The sequence below is a fragment of the Ranitomeya imitator genome, chromosome 3 (genome assembly GCF_032444005.1).
Source record: "Ranitomeya imitator isolate aRanImi1 chromosome 3, aRanImi1.pri, whole genome shotgun sequence".
Classification (NCBI taxonomy): Eukaryota; Metazoa; Chordata; class Amphibia; order Anura; family Dendrobatidae; genus Ranitomeya; species Ranitomeya imitator.
This window is the reverse complement of record NC_091284.1, coordinates 427,789,905-427,813,274: the sequence shown is the minus strand read 5'-3', so window position 1 is coordinate 427,813,274 and position 23,370 is coordinate 427,789,905. Positions and strand designations below refer to the sequence as shown.

Sequence of the window (23,370 nt, the reverse complement as noted above, 5' to 3'; positions counted from 1 at the left end):
TTTTGCTGTCATTAAACGAAGGGTACCAACAATTTTGACCATGTGTGTGTATACTGTATATACTCAAGTGTAAGCCATGGAAAACTGGGTAAGCTTATTGACTCGAATATAAGCCGGTATGCATTGTCCACTCATCAGTGTCCTGCTATGCATGGCTCCCCCTTCCCTGTCCTGGTAATAATGCCTCCCTGTATGCATGCCTCCCCCGTTCCGTCCCTGTATGCATGCCTTCTTATCCCCTATTCCTGTGTGCATGTTTCCTATTGAAAAAAACAAAACAAAACATCATACTCATCTACCTGCGCGCCCTGAGTGCTGGCACTGCATCACGTTCTGGCCGCCGGCGCCTGATACAGCTCTTCCTGTGCTCAGCGGTCACGTGGTACTGCTTATTAAGGTTTTGAATATGCGCTCCACGCCTATGGGAGTGGAGACGCGTCCATACTCATGACCTTAATGAGCGGTATCACGTGACCGCTGAGCACATGAAGAGCTGCAGGCAGGCGCCAGTGTCTGGAACGTGATGTAGTGCCAGCACCGAGGGCACACAGGTAGTGGAGTATGATATGTGTTCCGCCTCCTGGCACCTGCTGCTCCGCCTCCCCGCTCCCCCGCCTGCTTTTTGTACCGTGACTTGTGTATAATCCGAGGGGGGCCTTTTCAGCACAAAAAATGTGCTGAAAAACTCGGCTTATACACGAGTATATATATATATATATATATATATATATATATATATATATATATATATATATATATTAGTGAATATATATATAAGGGTACCTGTCATGTTGAACAAGCAGTGTCATCTGCTTGATAAACTTTATAGACAAGGAGAAGATAAGAAAATTGATATATAGCAGACAATGGCAAAATGTGGCCCACAGGTCACATCGGACCCTTTAGCTGTCTTGTCCTAGCTGGTACAGTATTATACAGCACCACATGGCCACACCCTGCCCGATGTCTCAAGTTCACTAGTATCTGCATCCTCTGGATGCAGATGCCAGTGAATACAATAGTTGAATCCCTCTTCCACAATTCAGCATGTTTATCTGAGTCTTCGCACAGCAGGCGCAATGATGTCACTAGATCATGCCTGCTGAGCATAACTTCTGTCCACATGCTGCACACACCAGAGCAGTAAATTGGGGATGGGGGGGATGGGACAAGGTAAGTTTAATTTTTTTTAATTTTTTTAATATATTTAAATTACAGAGGAAGGTGAATAGCGGCATTAGTGTTGACACATGTAACCCTTTGTATGGAGTTGAGCCAGATCATAGAGCCTTTATCAGCATAAACATCAAAATTGGAGGTGCTCAGCATATATCAAAATGTAGATATAAATAATTCAGAAAAAAGTATGCGGCACTCACCATGGCACCTTGAATGAAAAGTCCTTTATTTCATGACTTTCATCTTAGATGGTAAGGTGCAGGGAGAAAGGAGAAAGGAATTATTTTTAATATATTTATTTTTATATCTGTCAATCATTAGTTGGGAAACTGAAGGTCATTACCCTGTGTGGGAGACTGTGGGGCCATCATTCAGTGTGCGAGGGGCTGTGGTCTTATGAAATGTGTTGGGGCTGTTTGGCCATCATATCCTGTGTTGTTGGCTGTGGGAACATCATACTGTGTGTGGGGCTGTGGAGTCTATCATACTGTGTGTGGATCTTTAGGGGTCAACATATTGTGTTGTGAGCTGAAGAGGTTCACTGTACCATGTGAGGGAACTGTGGGGTCCATACTGTGTATCAGGAAGCAGTAGAGCCATCATAGTGTGCTAGGGGTTGTGTAATCCATCATACAGTGTGTGGGGAGCTATGGGTTCCACATGCTTTGTGTGTAGTCCTATGGGGGAATTATACAGTGGAAAAGACTGCTGTGGGGCAATTATAATGTGGGACAGTGGGGTCCATCATACTGTTTGGGGAATTGTGGGAGAATGTACTGTAATTGCACCATACTATGTGGGGTCTTTGGGGCTGTGGAGATGCAGAGGTAATCACACTGTGGCAGGAAGACTGTGGTGGCATCATATTATGTGTGGGGGTTGTCAGGGCATTTTACTATGTGGGAAGCTGTGGGGACATCCTATTGTGTGTGGGTCGCTGTGAGGGCATCATAGTGTGTGGATGGAGATGTTGATCATGGAGCAAGGGCTAAATAACAAGAGCAGTACATTTTATGGTTTTGATTAGCTATTAGCTTTTGATAAGAATAAATGTTACAATTCGAGATGAGCGAACCTTTAGACATTCGCCGAACATGTTTGCTGAATGGTTCGATGAATGTACACGAACACCTTTTAGATTCAATGTGAGGCCAAACCAAACATATACACAACACCTTAAGGGGTGACAAAAAGCTTCCCAAACAGCTAAAATTGGGGGCAGACACCATGAAAAGTGACCCACAGTAGAAATTTGAAAATGGCACAGAAGCAGTCAGCCATGGACCATGTAAGAGGTATCAGGGTCTGGCCCTGCATTTACAGCTTGGAATTGAAGTTTCAATGAGGACCTGGTGGTTAAGGTAGTGGTGTAAGCCTTCTTAGCTGGGATACCTGATACTTCATGCAACAGCTGAATTTTTTTTGTTTCCTAGCCACATTCAGGTGGCACAAACATCAGTTTCATAGAAAAATGTAAGAATAGTAACACAAGTAGTTGACTGATCAATTGACCCACAGTTAAACATTTTATGATGGGACAGAGGCAGTCAGCCATGTACCATGCATGAAGTATCAGGGTCTGGGACAGCATTTACAGCTTTAAATTGAAGTTTCAATTAAGAAGTGGTGTCTAAGGGAGCGGTGTAAGCCTTCTTTGCTGGGAGCCCAGATACCTCATGCAACAGCTAATTTTTTTTAGTTTCCCAGCCACACTCAGGTGGCACAAATATCAGCTTGGTAGACTACTATTAGTGGAAAAATTTGAGAATAGTAACACATGTAGTTGACTGATCAATTCACCCACAGTAGAAATTTTATAATGGCCCAGCAGCAGTTAGCAATAGGCCATGCATGTTGTATCAGGGTCTTGGTCAGCATTTACAGCTTTTGAATTGAAGTTTCAATTAAGATGTGGTGGCTAAGGGAGCGGTGTAAGCCTTTTTATCTGGGAGCCCTGATACCTCATGCAACACCTCCAATTTCCTTTTTTTTCCATCCACACTCAGATGGCACAAATAGCAGTTTCATACCGTACTATTGGTAGAAAAATGTAAGTAAAGTATCACATATAGTTGACTGAAAGTGAGTGCAGGCCTGCCTGTCTGGGAGCCCTACTTACACAGGTCACCCACCAGATGGAGACCCAACTTGTAGTCTCCACATTTAAAAAAAATAATTGTCACACACCACTAAAGTGGCATCAATTTTCATAGAGTATAAACACTATAATAGGCCTCTGACACACCTTCCACCACAGACAACCCACTAGATGGCGACCCAACTTGAAGTCTCAACATTTCCAAAAATTGTTTGTAACATCAGCAGCAGTAGCAAAAGCAGACACAGAAAACACCACAAAGATGGCACAGACTGCAATTACGCAAGATCAATGCATGACAGTAAAAACAACACCATCGTCTAGTCTGCCCAGTCTAAGACTGGGGTGCAAAAGTAATTGGAGATCCATGACTTACTTGTTCATTTTGATGAAAGTTACGCGGTCTACACTTTCAGGGAAGTGCTGGATGCTCTTATCCATCAGTACACTACCAGCAGCACTGAAGACACATTCTGAGAGAACGCTGGCTGCAGGGCATGATGAAACCTCCAAAGCGTGACAGGCAAGCTCAGGCTACTCTTCCATTTTTGAAGACCAAAATGCAAAAGGGTCCAAAGCCCATCTGATGGCATTGATATTGAACTCCAGATATTCCTGCACCATCCTCTCCAATCGTTCACAACGTGTGAGACTTGTACTCTGTTCTGCTGGTGCACGGACTGGTCTAAAAAAATGTGTGCAATGACTCACAGAAATTGCTTATGCCACTTATACTGCTGCTGCTGTTTTTGAGATGACACCTTGACACTCCCGGGGATGGATGTATAGAACTGCGATGCACACTGTGTGCCTCACTGGTGTCTTGGCCACTCTTAAGATTGTCTACAAACATGTTTCGATACTTCAGCATGTGCACATTCCCTTCCAGGGGGGGCGGGGGAGGGGGGGAGCATTTGGCTACATTTATTCTTGTACCGTGGATCTAACATAGTGGCAACCCAGTAGTCAGTACTATTTCTAACCCTAAGAATGTGGGCATCATGGCAATGTGCAATGGCAGTCTGGAAATTTGAGATATTGTTATCCCTTCCACATTCTCCTCTGCTTCCACCTCTTCCTCTGGAACCACCACCTCCTCACGCAGGTTATTCAAAGTGTGCTCCAGCATGGAGATGACCAGAATAGTGCTGCTGATTATAGCATCGTCAGCAGTAACCATCTTAGTAGCCATTTCAAAACTGTGCAGAGGCCCTTTATCTATGCTCACTCCGCAAGCATGATTTGCACCATGTCCGTCCACGTTATGCAAAAGTACATACTGCACCAGGGCTCGTTGCTGCAACATGTATAGAGTGGAATTCCACCATGTCAGAACATCGCAAGTCCAACAGTTAACCGGTAGGCCGAAAGACCTCTGTAGCGATTCAAGTCGATGACCTGCTGGGTGCGATAGTTGGAAGTGAGCTCACAACAACCGTGCTTTCTGCATGCAGGCCAGGATAGTGGCTTAGAAATTGCTGTACCACTAGGTTGAGGACGTGAGACATGCAAGGTATGTTTGTGAGATTGTCTTGGCGTAGGGCCGCCACCAGGTTTGCACCGTTATCTCACACGACCTTCCCTGGCTCCAGGTTCAGTGAAGACAGCCATTGCTCTAACTCGCCCTGGATAAGTGTCCACAACTCTTGAGCTGTGTGACTGTGATCCACAATGCATATTAATTTGAACACTGCCTGATTGTGGTGAGCAATGGCTGTGCAGTACGAGGTGTCAGTGGTGAAATGCAGTCTGGCAGACATAGATTTTTTTCAGGAACCAGGTGAGGTTGTCTTTGACATGCTGGTGTAGTGAAGGCACAGCTTTCTTTGAGAAATAATGGTGACTGGGCAACTGGAACTGGGGGACTGTGACAGCCATCAACTTTCAGGATGACCCAACACATTTTCTGTCAAATTTGTTTTAAAAAAATTGCAATAATTTTATAACTGCATGCGTGAACTGGCACATGTGTTATCAACATGCCTCAGTGTGGGAATCTCACTGCGCTAAAATGCGGACTAGTGGGCCTTGCCAACCATTTGCCGTCCCATTAACCCCATCTGCTGCTTCTTCCTCCTCCGTCACCATGTCAAGTCTTCTCACACAAGTCTCTGGCAGCAGAAACTACACTTGTTTACCCCACCTGACGGGGTGAGTGAGAGCATGTCAGCTGTTATGGAAGTAGACATGACTGCTGCTTTTGTATCACCTACCACAACACATCTTTCTCAATCCACCATAACATCTCCACCTGCACCTCACTCACAGTCCAGCAGTTTGTCCTGTTCTTCGTACTCCACCCTCTCTCAGCACAGCAGCCAGCCTTCGGTCCTGCAGTTGTGGTCACGTAAAATAATAATTATTTTATTTATATATATATATAGCGCCAACATATTCCGCAGCGCTTTACAATTATAGAGGGGATTTGTACAGACAATAGACATGTTTATTTCTACATATGCCAAAGCTGAAATTTGAACTCCACCATCTCCAGTCTGTTGGCCATGGAAATGCTGCCTTTCCACCTGGTGGATACAGACAGTTTCATCAGGATCACCTCTACCCTTGGTGGTTAACGGCTGGTGATGAGGGTCTGAATTCTGCTCGGATCCTACTTCGTCCGGCCCTTTGGGCATCAGTGCAGATGCTTTCCTCCTCTGGATTCTGTGATTCTTCGGAGCATACCTCTGATGCCCATGGAATAGAATGTGTGAACAGCTATGCAGAATGGCCCATCTGTGGTTCCCCATAGTCAGTTGGGCGTTTGGACATTTTTTACGCGGGGGAAAACGAGTGATTGAGGTGTCACCTCTGATGATTGTACTGTGTGTGATGTTAAAGGGAAACTGTCAGCAGGATTGTGCATAGTAACCTACACACAGTATCAGGTCGGCGCCGTTATACTGAATAAAATGATGCGTTGGTTGATGAAATCCATCTTGTTGTTTCTTTATCTTCTTAATGTTGTTTCTTAATCTTTATTTTCCATTTTGTGCTAATGAGATTCTCGTGCCCTAAGGCGAGGTTCATGTATGTGGTGCTCTGATTATATGCTGTATTCATAATATAGACTGTTGACTGGTCACTGATCCCTTTAGCAGCTAGTGAATATACTTAATTCTCATTATTAAGTGATGCAAATTAGTATAAATTAATAATAATATTGAGCAAAACTAAGATTAGCATATTAGTTCAGCCCTCCATGACAACTGCATTCTCATTGCATTTAAATTTCTGCCCATTCTAGCCTTAAGAGTTGAGTGGTTGTTGCTATTCAATGACTGACAGCTATGTTTGTAATCGTACTCTTACTCGGAGAGCCATCATTTTTGAGTGAGCCCACCCACTGGACTCCTAAGCCTAAAATGACAAAAGATTGAAATGAGTAAAATGCAAATTTTGCTAATCTTTTTACACAACACAATGCGCTAATACATCAAAATGTTTACACCAAAAAATGTAAAACATTTTAGAAAAGTCACAAAATTTTTAGCACAATTTGGGTTGTGCAAACATTTTGTGAGTTTGGTGTTTTCAAGCCAGATTGTAGCAGCTTTGCCAAAATGGGCAGAGCTGTGAAGTGGACAGAGCATGGTTATGCTGGCCTGTGAACTTCACCAAAAGTGCCGTGTTTCTTACACCAGAAATATTACTCCAGTGTAGAGTTGCTTTTCTGGTTAGGTGCAAGGAGGCGCACACCACTGAAATGTGCCTAATTCATGTATTCGGTGCATCCTACGCCAAAATGTTCCTTCATTAAGACTGGCATGTATAAAGCCAATCTTAGTGAATCAGGCCCTATCCTGTATATCCATAGCAAGGTGGCTAACGGACACATAGTTGATGGGAGGGATGTATTACAGAGGTGGTTGTCATCTGTAATGTAATCCTAGAGTATTGTTCTAGTGCACAGAGTACTAAAAGGCTTGTTTGGTGCATCTGGGCCAGGTTTTGCAAGCAACCTCCTGAGGGCCACACTTCCTCTCCATCTGATCCCTGGGAAGAAGGTTGGTGTCCACTGCAGTCACGGGGATTCTAAAAGCTATCCAGTGGCCAGAATGGACATTGAAATGGTTCGAGGCACCGAGTCCCACGAGGTAGGCATGATTCAGGAGTTATTGTACCAAACTATCATAGTCAGGGACTTTTTGTTTGTTTTGTCATTTGTGGGAAAGGGAACAGGTCTCGGTTGCTTAGGTAAGAGAAGGGTCACCCCTAAAAAAGTGTTACCACACCCAGAGGCTGATGAGTTTCCCTTGTGTGTCCTTGTGGGGGATGAGGAGATAGTGTCCCTTGAGGCTAACATTCCTGAGATAGGGTTGACCGGCGAAAATTTTTGCTGTGCCTAATATAGGGACCCAACTCTAAAGGAGGCATTTAACAATATAACAGTCATAAACGGTATAGCACAGGAGCCAGAGGATGACACCAGGTTCCCCATTTTATGTTGAATGGGGTTTATTGTACCGGGTTACTAAGGTCAGAGAGGAAATAGTGGAGGAATTGTTGGTACCAGGACTCTATAGGCAGGGGGTGTTGGACATGGCTTATTCATATGTCTTGGGTGGCCATCTGGACGTAGATAAAACTCAAGAATGGGTTATGCAGAGATTCTATTGGCCAAAATCTCACCAGGAAATCTTAAAGCTTTGCAGGTCCTGTCCCACCTGCCAGACAACTGCCCCCTTCTTTTACCTTCAAAGTTCTCTCGATCCATTACCTATTATAGAAGTGCCATTTGAGCAAATTGCCATGTCCCCTGGTTAAGTCTGCTCTTGGGCATCAATAGATATTGGTCATCCCTGACTTTTATGCAGTACCCTGAAGAAGTTCCCATGAGAAACTCTTCTGGGAAAAGTATAGCCCGCAAGTTGGTACACATTTTTCCCCAGACAGGATTACCAACAGAGATCCTGACTGATCAAGAAACACCCTTTATGATTAAGGTGATGAGGAAAGTGTGTAAGGTCCTGCAAATTACACAACTGGAGACGTCCATATATCATCCCCAGACAAACAGCCTTGTGCAAAGGTTCAATAAAACACTGAATAGTATGCTGAAGAAGGTCATAGAAAAGGATGGTCAAGACTGGGACTGTCTCCTATCGTATCTGTTGTTTTCTATCCAGGAGGTTCCACAAGCCTCTACCAGATTCTCTTCGTATGAACTTCTGTATAACCGACATCCGTGGGGTCTCCTTGATATAGGGAAGGAAGCCTGGGAAGCCGCAGTCGCGCCCACCGTAGCAGCATCCAGCACATCACCCAAATGCAGGAGAGAATTGCAATGGTGATGGTCATCTCCTTCAGACACAAGAGGCTCAAGCTAGGATCTATAACCAGTAAGCCAGGGTGAAGCAGTTCAGCCCTGTGGCCCGAGTCCTCGTACTTATTCCCATAGTGGAGAGTAAGTTCTTGGCCAAATATCAAGGCCCCTATGAGATGGCGGAGAAACTTGGTGAAGTGAACTTCAAGGTTTATCAGCCAGCAAGATAAAAACCATACCAAGTGTACCACATCAATCTTATTAAGCTGTGGCAAGACTGGGAACCCGTTGAAACTCTGTGTTTGCTGGGCAAGCAAGAAGCGGATGTTGAAGGAGTCGCAATAGTGGAGACACTGTTGAAGACCCAAAAGTAGCAGTGTTGGGAGTTGCTGCAGCAGAACAGGGACCTATTCTCAGATTTGACGGGGTATACAAAGGTCATAAAACACGAGATTCTGCTGGAACCCCATGTGTGAGTGCACTTGAAGCCTTATCAAATTCCTGAGTCCCGGCGAGAGCTGATCTCTAAAGGAGTAAGGCGTATGTTGAATCTTGGAATCATTGAAGAATTCAAGAGCGAGTATTCTAGCCCAGTTGTCCTGGTTACAAAACCCGATGGCTAATGAGGTTTCTGTAATTATTATAGGAAGCTGAATGAAGTCTTCAAGTTTGACACGTATCCGATGCCGTGTGTCGATGAGCTGATCGAGAGACTTGGGCCGGCAGGTATATAAGCACCTTGGATTTAACAAAGGGTTATTGGCCATTCCTCATGTCACAAAAAGCAAAGGAGAAGAGGGTTTTTTTCTGTGCCCGATGGATGCTTCCAATACGTTCAGATGCTGTTTTGACTGCAAGGAGACTGGCCACCTTCCAGATGGCCATGGACCAGATCCTCGCATCCCATAAGAACTATTCTGTGACATACCTGAACAATATTGTAATCTTCAGCCCAGATTGGGGAAGTAATTTGGGAAAAATTCCAGGCGGAGTTTAATGCTCTTAGGAAAGTGGGGTTTTTGATAAATCAGAAAAATGTGCCATGGGGAAAGAAGAGACCAAATACCTAGGATATGTAGTAGGTAGAGGCGAGATCAAACCCCAGATCAGTAAAGTGGACAAAATCCAAAACTGGCCAAGATCACTCACAAAGAAGCAAGTTAGAGCCTTACTGGGACTCGTGGGGTACTACAGGAGATTCATCCCTAACTTTGCCATATTGGTCACTCCCCTGACTAATCTCTTTAAGGGGTCAAAATCAGCTATAGCCAAATGGACTGCGGAGGTGGAGATGGTCTTTAAAGAAGTGAAAGTGGCTCTGCGTAAGCCTGGTTGCCCCCCGACATTAAGAAGGAATTTGTACTCCAGACAGACGCCTCAGAAGTCGGTTTAGGAGCAGTCCTTTCTCAGGAGATATACAGGGAGTAGTACCCTGTGCTCTAACTGAATCATAGAATGATAGAATGTTAGAGTTGGAATGGAAGTCCAGGGTAATCGTGTCCAGTCATAGTTTGCTTCTCATGTTTTCATGTGCAAATGAGAATAAGGATTATCCTTCTACACTGTGACAACCCTTGAGATGTTTCTATACAGCTATTAAGTCTCCTCTAAGCCTTTTTTTTTGCAAGCTAAACATTCCCAGATCCTTTAATCGTTCCTCGTAGGACTTACTTTGCACTCCGCTCACCATCCTGGTAGTTCATCTCTGAACTTGCTCCAGTTTTTCAATGTCTTTTTTAAAATATGGTGCCCAGAACTGGACACAGTATTCCAGATGTGGCCTGACCAAGGAAGAGTAGAGGGGGATAATTACTTCACATGATCTAGACTCTATGCTTCTCTTAATACACCCTAGAACTGTTTGCCTTTTTTCTGCTGCATCACACTGCTGACTTATTTGCGGTCTATGATCTATTATTATAGTCAAATCTTTTTCACATGTGCTGTTTCTTAACTATATTCCTCACATTCTATAGATGTAATTTTCGTTTTTCTTGTCTAGATCACACAAAGTCATTACTGCCCTCTATTCCTTTTTGGTCAGATCTCATTTGGAATACTGTGTCCAGTTTTGGGCACAACATTTAAAAAAAAGACATTAACAAACTGGAGTAAGTTCAGAGAAGAACTACCAGAATGGTGACCGGTCTGCAAACCATGTCCTATGAGGAACAGTTGCAGGATTTGAGAATGTTTAGTTTGCAAAAAAGAAGATTGAGAGGAGACTTAATAGCTGTCTAAAAATATCTCAAGGGCTGTCACATTGTAGAAGGATCATCTTTATTCTCATTTGCACAAGGAAAGACTAGAAGCAATGGGATGAAACTGACTGGGAGGAGACAGATTAGATATTAGAAAAAACTTTTTGATACGGTGATCAATGAGTGGGACAGGCTGCCACGAGAGGTGGTGAGTTCTCCTTCCATGGAAGTCTTCAAACAGAGGCTGGACAGACACCTGTTTGGGATGATGGGCCAGACAAAAAGTATTGGCACCCTCAGCCTAATACTTGGTTGCACAACCTTTAGCCAAAATAACTGCGACCAACCGCTTCCGGTAACCATCAATGAGTTTCTTACAATACTCTGCTGGAATTTTAGATCATTCTTCTTTGGCAAACTGCTCCAGGTCCCTGATATTTGAAGGGTGCCTTCTCCAAACTGCCATTTTTAGATCTCTCCACAGGTGTTCTATGGGATTCAGGTCTGGACTCATTGCTGGCCACCTTAGAAGTCTCCAGTGCTTTCTCTCAAACCATTTTCTAGTGCTTTTTGAAGTGTGTTTTGGGTCATTGTCCTGCTGGAAGACCCATGACCTCTGAGGGAGACCCAGCTTTCTCACACTGGGCCCTACATTATGCTGCAAAATTTGTTGGTAGTCTTCAGACTTAATAATGCCATGCACACGGTCAAGCAGTCCAGTGCCAGAGGCAGCAACGCAACCCCAAAACATCAGGGAACCTCCGCCATGTTTGACTGTAGGGACCGTGTTCTTTTCTTTGAATGCCTCTTTTTTTTCTCCTGTAAACTCTGTTGATGCCTTTGCCCAAAAAACTCTACTGTTGTCTCATCTGACCAGAGAACATTCTTCCAAAACGGCTTTCTCAGGTAAGTTTTGGCAAACTCCAGCCTGGCTTTTTTATGTCTCGGGGTAAGAAGTGGGGTCTTCCTGGGTCTCCTACCATACAGTCCCTTTTCATTCAGACGCCGAAGGATAGTATGGGTTGACACTGTTGTACCCTTGGACTGCAGGGGAGCTTGAACTTGTTTGGCTGTTAGTTGAGGTTCTTTATCCAACATCCGCACAATCTTGCATTGAAATCTCGTCAATTTTTCTTTTCTGTCCACATCTAGGGAGGTTAGCCACAGTGCCATGGGCTTTAAACTTTTTGATGACACTGCGCACGGTAGACACAGGAACATTCAGGTCTTTGGAGATGGACTTGTAGCCTTGAGATTGCTCATGCTTCCTCACAATTTGGTTTCTCAAGTCCTTAGACAGTTCTTTGGTCTTCTGTCTTTTCTCCATGCTCAATGCTCAATGTGGTACACACAAGGACACAGGTCAGAGGTTGAGTCAACTTTAATCCATGTCAACTGGCTGCAAGTGTGATTTAGTTATGGCCAACACCTGTTAGATGCCACAGGTAAGTTACAGGTGCTGTTAATTACACAAATTAGAGAAGCATCACATGATTTTTCGAACAGTGCCAATACTTTTGTGCACCCCCTTTTTATGTTTGGTGTGGAATTATATCCAATTTGGCTTTAGGACAATTCTTTTTGTATTTTTTCATTTAAGACAAATTAAATGAAGATAATAATACCAAAGATTTGTGTTTGCAATCATTTTCAGGAAGAAAATGAGTATTATCTGACAGAATTGCAGGGATGTCAATACTTTTGGCCATGACTGTATAGTGTGTCGCAGATATGAACTGGAGGCTAGGAGAGTAGTGTTGCCTGAGCGTTCTTTTCTGTCGACTGAAGTTAATACTTTAGATGAACCAGGACTACCACTTATTAAGATGTCCAAAAACCTAACTTGATTTGCAGCATGGTTGAGGACACAATTCAAATTGAATACATTGTTGTTTAAATTACTGAGGAAATGTGGCACTAGTTGGACGTCCAAGACCACACAAGGAGAAGATCACCAACATAGCGGCCATACTAGAATATGTGAGAAGAAAAAGGATTATCATCAGCAAAAATGTAGCTTTCTTCTCACCACGCCATAAATAGGATGGCGAGGGTGGGTGAAAATTTTGACCCCATTGGGGCACCAAGAATCTGTAAATAAAAATCACGATCATACATGAAAAACTTATTTTTCAACAAATATTCCAAAGACAAAAGAATATATATTTTTAAATTATAAGTGTAGTTATTGTAATTGTCAATATGATGTTGTATCACAAATCTAGCAATAATATGTGGAATGGATGATTATAAATTGGTCACCGCAAAAATAAAAAAAAATGTAATCAGTTTTCCAAGTAAAAATCTCAAAGGTATTTAGCACTGTAGAGGTATCCCAAAGGTAGCCCAGAATCCTGGTGACCAAGGGTTGGAGATATTGATCCAACCATTCGCCCAAATTTTCATTAAGGGAGTCGATTCAAGCAATTATCGGGTGAAGAGGAGGTGGAAAAGAATTTTTGTGTGTCTTGGGACGTCCATGGAAGATGGGTGTAATCGGGTGGTTTGGCAAAAGCCATCTTTGGATTTTGGAATTGATGACTCCCAGGAGTGCTTCGGCATTGATGCAATGGGATGTTTGATTAGCAAATTTCATTAGTTTACCTTCTGTTCCCTTATCTAGATCATTTATAAAAATGTTTAACAACACTGGGGCAGGACAGAGCCTTGTGGTACCCAACTTGAAACACTTTTTAAATTGGATGTGCAACCATTTGTTACCACTCTTTAACATAGTAACATAGTTAGTAAGGCCGAAAAAAGACCTTTGTCCATCCAGTTCAGCCTATATTCCATCATAATAAATCCCCAGATCTACGTCCTTCTACAGAACCTAATTGTATGATACAATATTGTTCTGCTCCAGGAAGACATCCAGGCCTCTCTTGAACCCCTCGACTGAGTTCGCCATCACCACCTCCACAGGCAAGCAATTCCAGATTCTCACTGCCCTAACAGTAAAGAATCCTCTTCTATGTTGGTGGAAAAACCTTCTCTCCTCCAGACGCAAAGAATGCCCCCTTGTGCCCGTCACCTTCCTTGGTATAAACAGATCCTCAGCGAGATATTTGTATTGTCCCCTTATATACTTATACATGGTTATTAGATCGCCCCTCAGTCGTCTTTTTTCTAGACTAAATAATCCTAATTTCGCTAATCTATCTGGGTATTGTAGTTCTCCCATCCCCTTTATTAATTTTGTTGCCCTCCTTTGTACTCTCTCTAGTTCCATTATATCCTTCCTGAGCACCGGTGCCCAAAACTGGACACAGTACTCCATGTGCGGTCTAACTAGGGATTTGTACAGAGGCAGTATAATGCTCTCATCATGTGTATCCAGACCTCTTTTAATGCACCCCATGATCCTGTTTGCCTTGGCAGCTGCTGCCTGGCACTGGCTGCTCCAGGTAAGTTTATCATTAACTAGGATCCCCAAGTCCTTCTCCCTGTCAGATTTACCCAGTGGTTTCCCATTCAGTGTGTAATGGTGATATTGATTCCTTCTTCCCATGTGTATAACCTTACATTTATCATTGTTAAACCTCATCTGCCACCTTTCAGCCCAAGTTTCCAACTTATCCAGATCCATCTGTAGCAGAATACTATCTTCTCTTGTATTAACTGCTTTACATAGTTTTGTATCATCTGCAAATATCGATATTTTACTGTGTAAACCTTCTACCAGATCATTAATGAATATGTTGAAGAGAACAGGTCCCAATACTGACCCCTGCGGTACCCCACTGGTCACAGCGACCCAGTTAGAGACTATACCATTTATAACCACCCTCTGCTTTCTATCACTAAGCCAGTTACTAACCCATTTACACACATTTTCCCCCAGACCAAGCATTCTCATTTTGTGTACCAACCTCTTGTGCGGCACGGTATCAAACGCTTTGGAAAAATCGAGATATACCACGTCCAATGACTCACCGTGGTCCAGCCTATAGCTTACCTCTTCATAAAAACTGATTAGATTGGTTTGACAGGAGCGATTTCTCATAAACCCATGCTGATATGGAGTTAAACAGTTATTCTCATTGAGATAATCCAGAATAACATCCCTCAGAAACCCTTCAAATATTTTACCAACAATAGAGGTTAGACTTACTGGCCTATAATTTCCAGGGTCACTTTTAGAGCCCTTTTTGAATATTGGCACCACATTTGCTATGCGCCAATCCTGCGGAACAGACCCTGTCGCTATAGAGTCCCTAAAAATAAGAAATAATGGTTTATCTATTACATTACTTAGTTCTCTTACTACTCGTGGGTGTATGCCATCCGGACCCGGAGATTTATCTATTTTAATCTTATTTAGCCGGTTTCGCACCTCTTCTTGGGTTAGATTGGTGACCCTTAATATAGGGTTTTCATTGTTTCTTGGGATTTCACCTAGCATTTCATTTTCCACCGTGAATACCGTGGAGAAGAAGGTGTTTAATATGTTAGCTTTTTCCTCGTCATCTACAACCATTCTTTCCTCACTATTTTTTAAGGGGCCTACATTTTCAGTATGATCACTGAGCCAGTTATGAATACACCTAACCGCAGCCTTGTCAATCCCATACTTGGTCATTTTTTCAATAAGGCTAGTATGAGATACTTTATCTAATGCTTTGCTGAAGTCGAAATATACTATATCTATTGCATTTCCCTGATGCAGGCATTCAGTGATTCCATCATAGAAGGAAATTAAAATAGTCTGGCATTACTTGTTTGTTACAAACCCATGCTGGCTCAGGTTAATTACTCAATTCTTATCCAAGTACTTACATACATACTGTTTAATATTTTGTTCAAACATCTTTCCTGGTATAGAAGTAAGGCTTTCTGGCCTCTAGTTTCCTGACTCCATCTTCTTTCTTTTTTGAAGATAGGGACATTTGCCCTTCTCCAGTCTTCTGGGATATATCCTGTTCTACAGGATTTTTCAAAGATTCTGGCTAGTGGTTCTGCAATTTCTTCTGCAAACTCAGGATGTATTTCATGTGGACCAGGAGATTTAAATTAATTTAAATTAGCTAAGTGTTCCCTCACCATCTTAGTAGGAAGCGGTGGGCATGTGAGAATTATTCCATCATAGAAAAGGAATGCTTGGCCATAAAGTGGGCGGTGGACACATTATAATACTATCTGTTAGGGCTAAAATTTTAAATAGTATCAGACCATGCCCCACTCAGGTGGATGAGGAAGAAAAAGGCGAAAAATGCTCGAGATACACACTGGTTTCTAGCCCTGCAGGATTTCAGCTTCCATGTGGAACATAGAGCAGGGAAGATACATAGTAATGCCGATACACTTGAGAATCCCATGTCTAGTAGTAGAAGGTGCTCACCCCCACAGCTTTGGGCAGAGGGGGAGGTATGTAAGGTGGCTACTGCACACATAGTTGATGGGAGGTATGTATCACAGAGGTGGTTGTTATCTGTGATGTAATGTTAGTTGAACTGTATAAAACAGGAAAGGGATACATAAAGATATTCAAGGAATTGATAATGCCAGTCAGCAGCGTTCAGACTGTGATTAACAAATGGAAAATCAGGGGCTCTGTAAAAACAAAACCACGGTCAGGTAGACCATCAGAAATGTCGTCCACAACTGCCAGGAAAATTGTTCGGGATGCAAAAACCCACAAATAACATCAGCTGAGATACTAGACTCTCTGAAAACTAGCAGTGTGGCTGTTCCAAGATGCAAAATAAGGAGGCACTTGAAGAAAAATGGGCTGTATGGTCGAGTCACCAGAGGAAAGCCATTACTGCACAAATGTCACAAAGTATCTCGCCTACAATATGCAAAACAGCACAGAGACAGGCCTCAAAACTTCTGGAACAAGATAATTTGGAGTGATGAGACCAAAATTGAACTTTTTGGTCACAACAAATGTTACATTTGGAGAGAGGTTAACAAGGCCTTTTATTAAAGGAACACCATTCCTACTGTAAAGCACGGAGGTGTATCGCTGATGTTTTGGGGATGTGTTAGCTACAAAGGCACAGGAAACTTGGTCAAAGTTTAAGGAAAGATGAATGCAGCATGTTATCAGCAAATACTGGAGGCAAATTTGCAATCATCAGCCTGGAAGCTGCGCATGGGACATACTTGGAAGTTCAAACATGACAATGATCCGAAACACAACGCCAAGTTGACCTGTCATTGGCTACAGCAGAGCAAAGTGAAGGCCTATGGGTGCATGTAAAACATCGGACTGCATTTGGATGTCATCTGAGTGCAGTTTGATTTCCACAGACTCAGACAATGGAGAAGATGGAGAAATTAAGTTTTCCATCTTCTCTACACATGTACTTTGATTTTATCAAGCGATATAATCGGATCACACTAAGCTGACGCTATGATTAAACTCAGACCAGAGTGTCAATAATCGATCCGATTCTCTCGCATAGAGAATATATGATTGTGTGGCTCCGGCCAAAGTTTCAATGCAAGCGGAAACTTCATGGTTACATGAAATTCTGCACTACTACTAAATGATTAAATCTGCACCCTGTCATCTAAGGAAATAACTATAATTGTACATGATTTATTTTTCATCAGTTCACAACAGTGACTGGAGTAGCAGTGGGATTTGGACTAACTACGGCATGCGATACTCTCCTATCACAGGTAATAAAGTGTAACAATGATTTTTTTTCCCTAACTCTACTTGAATGGATCCTTAAATTTTTAATAGATCAGATCCTTTACTTTTTAAACTAAATAGAAGGTACAGTGTCTTGTGAAAGTATTCAGCTCCCTGGAACTTTTCAACCTATTCCCACATATTATGCTTCAAGCATAAAGATACCAAACTTAAATTTTTGGTGAAGAATCAACAACAAGTGGAACACGGTTGTGAAGTTGAACAAAATTTATTGGTTATTTTAAATTTTTGTGGAAACTCAAAAACTGAAAAGTGGGGCGTGCAATATTATTCGGCCCCTTTAACATAATACTTTGTTGCGCCACCTTTTGCAGCGATTACAGCTGCAAGTCGTTTGGGGTATGTCTATCAGTTTTGTACATCGAGACACAGAAATTCTTGCCCATTCTTCCTTGGCAAACAGCTCGAGCTCAGTGAGGTTTGATGGAGATCGTTTGTGAACAGCAGTATTCAGCTCTTTCCACAGATTCTCGATTGGATTGAGGTCTGGACTTTGACTTGGCCATTCTAACACCTGGATACGTTTATTTGTGAACCATTCCATTGTAGATTGTGCTTTATGTTTTGGATCACTGTCTTGTTGGAAGACAAATCTCCGTCCCAGTCTCAGGTCTTTTACAGACTCCAACAGGTTTTCTTCAAGAATGGTCCTGTATTTGGCTCCATCCATCTTCCCATCAATTTTAACCATCCTCCCTGTCCCTGCTGAAGAAAAGCAGGCTCAAACCATGATGCTGCCACCACCATGTTTGACAGTGGGGATGGTGTGTTCAGGGTGATGAGCTGTGTTGCCTTTACGCCAAACATATCGTTTGGCATTGTTGCCAAAAAGTTCTATTTTGGTTTCATCTGACCAGAGCACCTTCTTCCACATGTTTGGTGTGTCTCCCAGGTGGCTTGTTGCAAACTTTAAATGACACTTTTTATGGATATCTTTGAGAAATGGCTTTTTTTCTTGCCACTCTTCCTTATGACCGCTTGCACAATGCTCCTTGGGATGTTTAAAGTTTTGGAAATTTTTTTGTATCCAAATACAGCTTTAAACTTCTCCACAACAGTATCACGGACCTGCCTGTTGTGTTCCTTGGTCTTCATGATGCTCTCTGTGCTTCAAACAGAACCCTGAGACTATCACAGAGTAGATGCATTTATACGGAGACTTGATTACACACTAGTGGATTTTATTTATCATCATTAGGCATTTAGGACAATATTGGATCATTCAGAGATCCACAATGAACTTCTGGAGAGAGTTTGCTGCACTGAAAGTAAAGGGCCGAATAATATTGCACACCCCACTTTTTAATTTTTTAATTTCCACCAAAATTTTAAATAACCCAAAAATTTCATTCAACTTCACAATTGTGTTCCACTTGTTGATTTTTCACCAATAATTTACATTGGGTATCTTTATGTTTGAAGCATGATATGTGGAAAAAGGTTGAAAAGTTCCAGGGAGCCAAATACTTTCGTAAGGTACTGTACATAAAGAATATTATCATTTGCTATAATAAAGCAGTGCTTTACAGTGCGTACATTGCAAAAATGATACTATCCTACAATATCCAAATCATAACACCAAGAAGAAATAGAATGCAGCAAGGGGAGCGACAGATGCAATTATAGATATCACATCCTTTTAAATATGGCAAATAATTAAAAAAAATAATGAAGAAAGCAAACCATCAATATTCTTAGTCACAGGTTTGGGTTTTGTATTATTACAAATGGTCTGTTGCACTTTTATTTTTTTAAAGATTTATGGTGGAAGAAACCTAAAGTACATGGGAGTCATTATTCAGCGAGCGATCCTTATTCTATCACTAGCTTGCTTCCCATGCTTGGCTTTGTATATCAATACAGAAAACATTATGCTTCTTTTTGGGCAAAACAAAGAAGTAGCAAGGTAAGTTTAGAATTTTTGTACCTATTTTATGCCTTGTAAATACTGTAAACACGTAAAGGCCCTGAGCAAAACATTTTCTAAGGAAATCAGATAATGAAAGAATCCTGCACTCTATGTGGTTTTTGAAGGTATTACGGTATTTATTGATCCAATTAACAGTGTATAAATGTGACGTTTTGATCTTATTGACCTTTATCAGACATATACATGGTGATGAAGCGGACTTAAAGAGAAGGAAGTAACTGTGGCAAGGCAGCAAGGTGTATGATGCAACAAGCGTCGTTGGGAAGTAGGCGCATCATACACCTTGTCGCCCTGCCAGAGTCCGCTCCTTCTCTTTAGGTCCATTTCATCACTGTATGTATGTCTGATGGAGGTCCATAAGACCGAAACGTCACACTTATACATGGTGAATCTGATGAATAAGTAATACCTTTAACATTCACATAGAGTGCTGGATTCTTTTAACTGATTTCCATGCTATAGGACACAATCCGGGCACATAAACATCCCAGGAGTGCCATATTTCGTCAACTGAAGCCTTTCGTGAGAAAAACCAGGATGAAAATGATAGAAATTTATAATACCAAAATAACAGTGCTCTAATAATACCTTCCTACACTGCATAAATAACAGTACTATACACAGATGTCCTTGGTTTTCTCGCCCAGCTTCAGGAACTAGTGTTGTCCCAGCTATGAACCAGCCTGAGGAGTCTGTAGACCACACGTCATTCACCCTTTTACACTCCCAACTTTTTTATAATTGAATTTTTCTATTATATGTGTTTTTCAAAGACATTGGTGCACACTTTAAATTGTATTTATTAACGGAATGAACATAAAAATGGACTGACAATTCAAAATATTATTAACGTAATTTATGTTTACTTCTAAACACATTTATACCATAAAATTGACAAAAGTGTAAAACCTGTAATAACCCTTTCAGAATCTAGAATTTTCATTTTTGCTTTTGATATTTTTCTCCTTTTGTTCTAAGATCCACAACTTTTTTATTTTTCTGTGAATACATCCGTACAGAACTTTGCAAAAAAATATTTGTCATAATTTTTCTGTAACACATAACTTTTTTTTTTTTTTCTCCATGGAGCTCATTAAGGGTTTTATTTTTTGCATGCTGCGATTACATTTTTAGCGATACCATATTGGGGCATATATCACATTTTGATCACTTTTATTGTATTTTTTAAGTAAGTGTAGTGACCAGAAAATTTGATTTAAATACTGTTGTTGTTTTTTTTTTTTGATAGATTGAACTCTCTCAGATATGATAGCATAAAAAATGTTTATATGTTGTATTTTAATGTCTTTATTTTTAAATGGGATAAGGGAAAGTGATGAAAAATAAAAATAGTATATGCATACAGTGGGGAAAAAAAGTATTTAGTCAGCCACCAATTGTGCAAGTTTTCCCACTTAAAAAGATGAGAGAGGCCTGTAATTGACATCATAGGTAGGCCACAACTAGAGTCAGGCCGGGATCACACATACGCGAGATATGGCCGAGTCTCGCAATTGAAAACCCAGCTCTGGCGCCGGCACTCCGGAGCGGAGCATGCAGCCGCACAGCAATACATGGAGTTGCATGCTCCGCTCCGGAGTGCCGGCGCCAGAGCTGGGTTTTCACCTGTGAGACTCGGCCGTATCTCGCATATGTGTGATCCCGGCCTCAAAATGAGAAAACAAATCCAGAAAATCGCCTTATCTGATTTGGCAAGATTTATTTTGCAAATTATGGTGGAAAATAAGTATTTGGTCATTAACAAAAGTTCATCTCAATATTTTGTTATATATCCTTTGCTGGCAATGACCCAGGTCAAACGTTTTCTGTAAGTCTTCACAAGGTTGGCACACACTGTTGGTAGTATGTTGGCCCATTCCTCCATACAGGTCTCCTCTATAGCAGTGATGTTTTTGGCCAGTCTCTGGGCAACAAGGACTTTCAACTCCCTCCAAAGGCTTTCTATAGGGTTGAGATCTGGAAACTGACTAGGCCACTCCAGGACCTTTATATGCTTCTTACGAAGCCAGTCTTTCATTGCCCTGGTGGTGTGCTTGGGATCATTATCATGCTGAAAGATCCATCCACATTTCATCTTCAATGCCCTTGCTGATGGAAGGAGGTTTACACTCAAAATCTCACAATACATGGCTCCATTCATTCTTTCATGTACATGGATCAGTCGTCCTGGTCCCTTTGCAGAGAAACAGCCCCAAAGCATGATGTTGCCACCCCCATGCTTCACTGTAGGTATGGTGTTCTTTGGATGCAGCTCAGCATTCTGTCTCCTTCAAACACGATGGGTTTTGTTTCTACCAAACAGTTCTACTTTGGTTTCATCAGACCATGTGACATTCTCCCAATACTCTTCTGGATAATCCAAATGCTCTCTAGCAAACTTCAGACGGGTCCGGACATGTACTGGCTTAAGCAGGGGGACACGTCTGGCACTGCAGGATGTATGTCCTGGTGGTGTAGTGTGTTACTGATGGTAGCCTTTGTTACGGTGGTCCCAGCTCTATGCAGGTCATTCACACCATGTGGTTCTGGAATTTTTGCTCACCGTTCTTGTGATCATTTTGACCCCACAGGGTGAGATCTTGCGTGGAGCCCCAGATAGAGGGAGATTATCAGTGGTCTTGTATGTCTTCTATTTTCTTATTATTGCTCCCACAGTTGATTTCATCACACAAAGCTGCTTGCCTATAGCATATTCAGTCTTCCCAGCCTGGTGCAGGGCTACAATTTGGTTTCTGGTGTCCTTCGACAACTCTTTGGTCTTCACCATAGTGGAGTTTGGAGTGTGACTGTTTGAGGTTGTGGAAAGGTGTATTTTATACTGATAACAAGTTCAAACAGGTGCCATTACTACAGGTAATGAGTGGGGGACAGAGGAGCCTCTTAAAGAAGAAGTTACAGGTCTGTGAGAGCCAGAAATCTTGCATGTTTTTAGGTGACCAAATACTTATTTTCCACCATAATTTGCAAAATAAATCTTGGCAAATCAGACAAGGTGATTTTCTGGATTTGTTTTCTCATTTTGACTCTCATAGTCGTGGTCTACCTATGATGTCAATTACAGGCCTCTCTCATCTTTTTAAGTGGGAGAACTTGCACAATTGGTGGCTGACTAAATACTTTTTTCCCCACTGTATATACACAGTGGCATGAAAAAGTTTGGGCACCTCTGGTAAATATTACTGTTATTGTGAACAGTTAAGCAAGTTGATAATAAAATGATCTCTAAAAGGCGTAAAGTTAAAGATGACACATTTCCTTTGTATATTAGGCAAAAAAAATATTTTGGTCTTTTATATTTTAACCCTGTAGTGACAGAGCCAATTTGGTACTTAATGGCCAAGCCAATTTTTACAATTCTGACGACTGTCACTTTATGAAGTTATAGCTTTGGAACGCTTCAATTTATCCCACTGATTCTGAGACTACCGTATTTGTTTTGTTGTGACATATTGTACTTCATGTTAGTGGTAAAATTTCTTCAATATAACTTTTAAACGTTTAATTTTTATACAGTTAAATCAGAGTCATTTTGCACAAAATAGTTAATAAATAACATTTCCTACATGTCAACTTTACATCAGCACAATTTTGGAAACATAATTTTTTTTTTGTTAGGAGGATATAAGGGTTAAAAGTTGACCAGCGATTTCTCTTTTTTCCAACAAAATTTACAAAACAATTTATTTTAGGGACCACCTCACATTTGAAGTGAGTTTTGGTGGTCAGTACAACAGAAAATACCGAAAAGTGACACCATTCTAAAAATTGCACCCCTCAAGGTGCGCAAAGCCACATTCAAGAAGTTTATTAACCCTTCAGGTACTTCACGAGAACTAAAGCAATGTAGGAGGAAAAAATGAACATTTTACTTTTTTCACAAAAAAATTACCGTATATACTCGAGTATAAGCCGACCCGAGTATAAGCCGACCCCCCTAATTTTGCCACAAAAAACTGGGAAAACTTATTGACTCGAGTATAAGCCTAGGGTGGAAATGCAGCATTTACC

General features: G+C 41.6%; 1 protein-coding gene across 4 annotated transcripts in view; it reads left to right on the top strand.

Annotated features, from left to right (window-relative positions):
- LOC138670161 (multidrug and toxin extrusion protein 1-like) overlaps nt 1-23,370 on the top strand; it is a 142,231-nt gene that overhangs the window by 15,336 nt on the left and 103,525 nt on the right. For all 4 annotated transcript variants that reach the window (XR_011319308.1, XR_011319309.1, XM_069757244.1 and 1 more), the window contains exons 3-4: nt 17,306-17,374; nt 19,169-19,317. Coding sequence is in view for 2 of the 4 variants with exons in the window: in XM_069757244.1 (XP_069613345.1) it covers nt 17,306-17,374; nt 19,169-19,317 (218 nt within the window). In the remaining 2 variants the exon portion in view is untranslated. The remainder of the gene's footprint in view (nt 1-17,305; nt 17,375-19,168; nt 19,318-23,370) is intronic.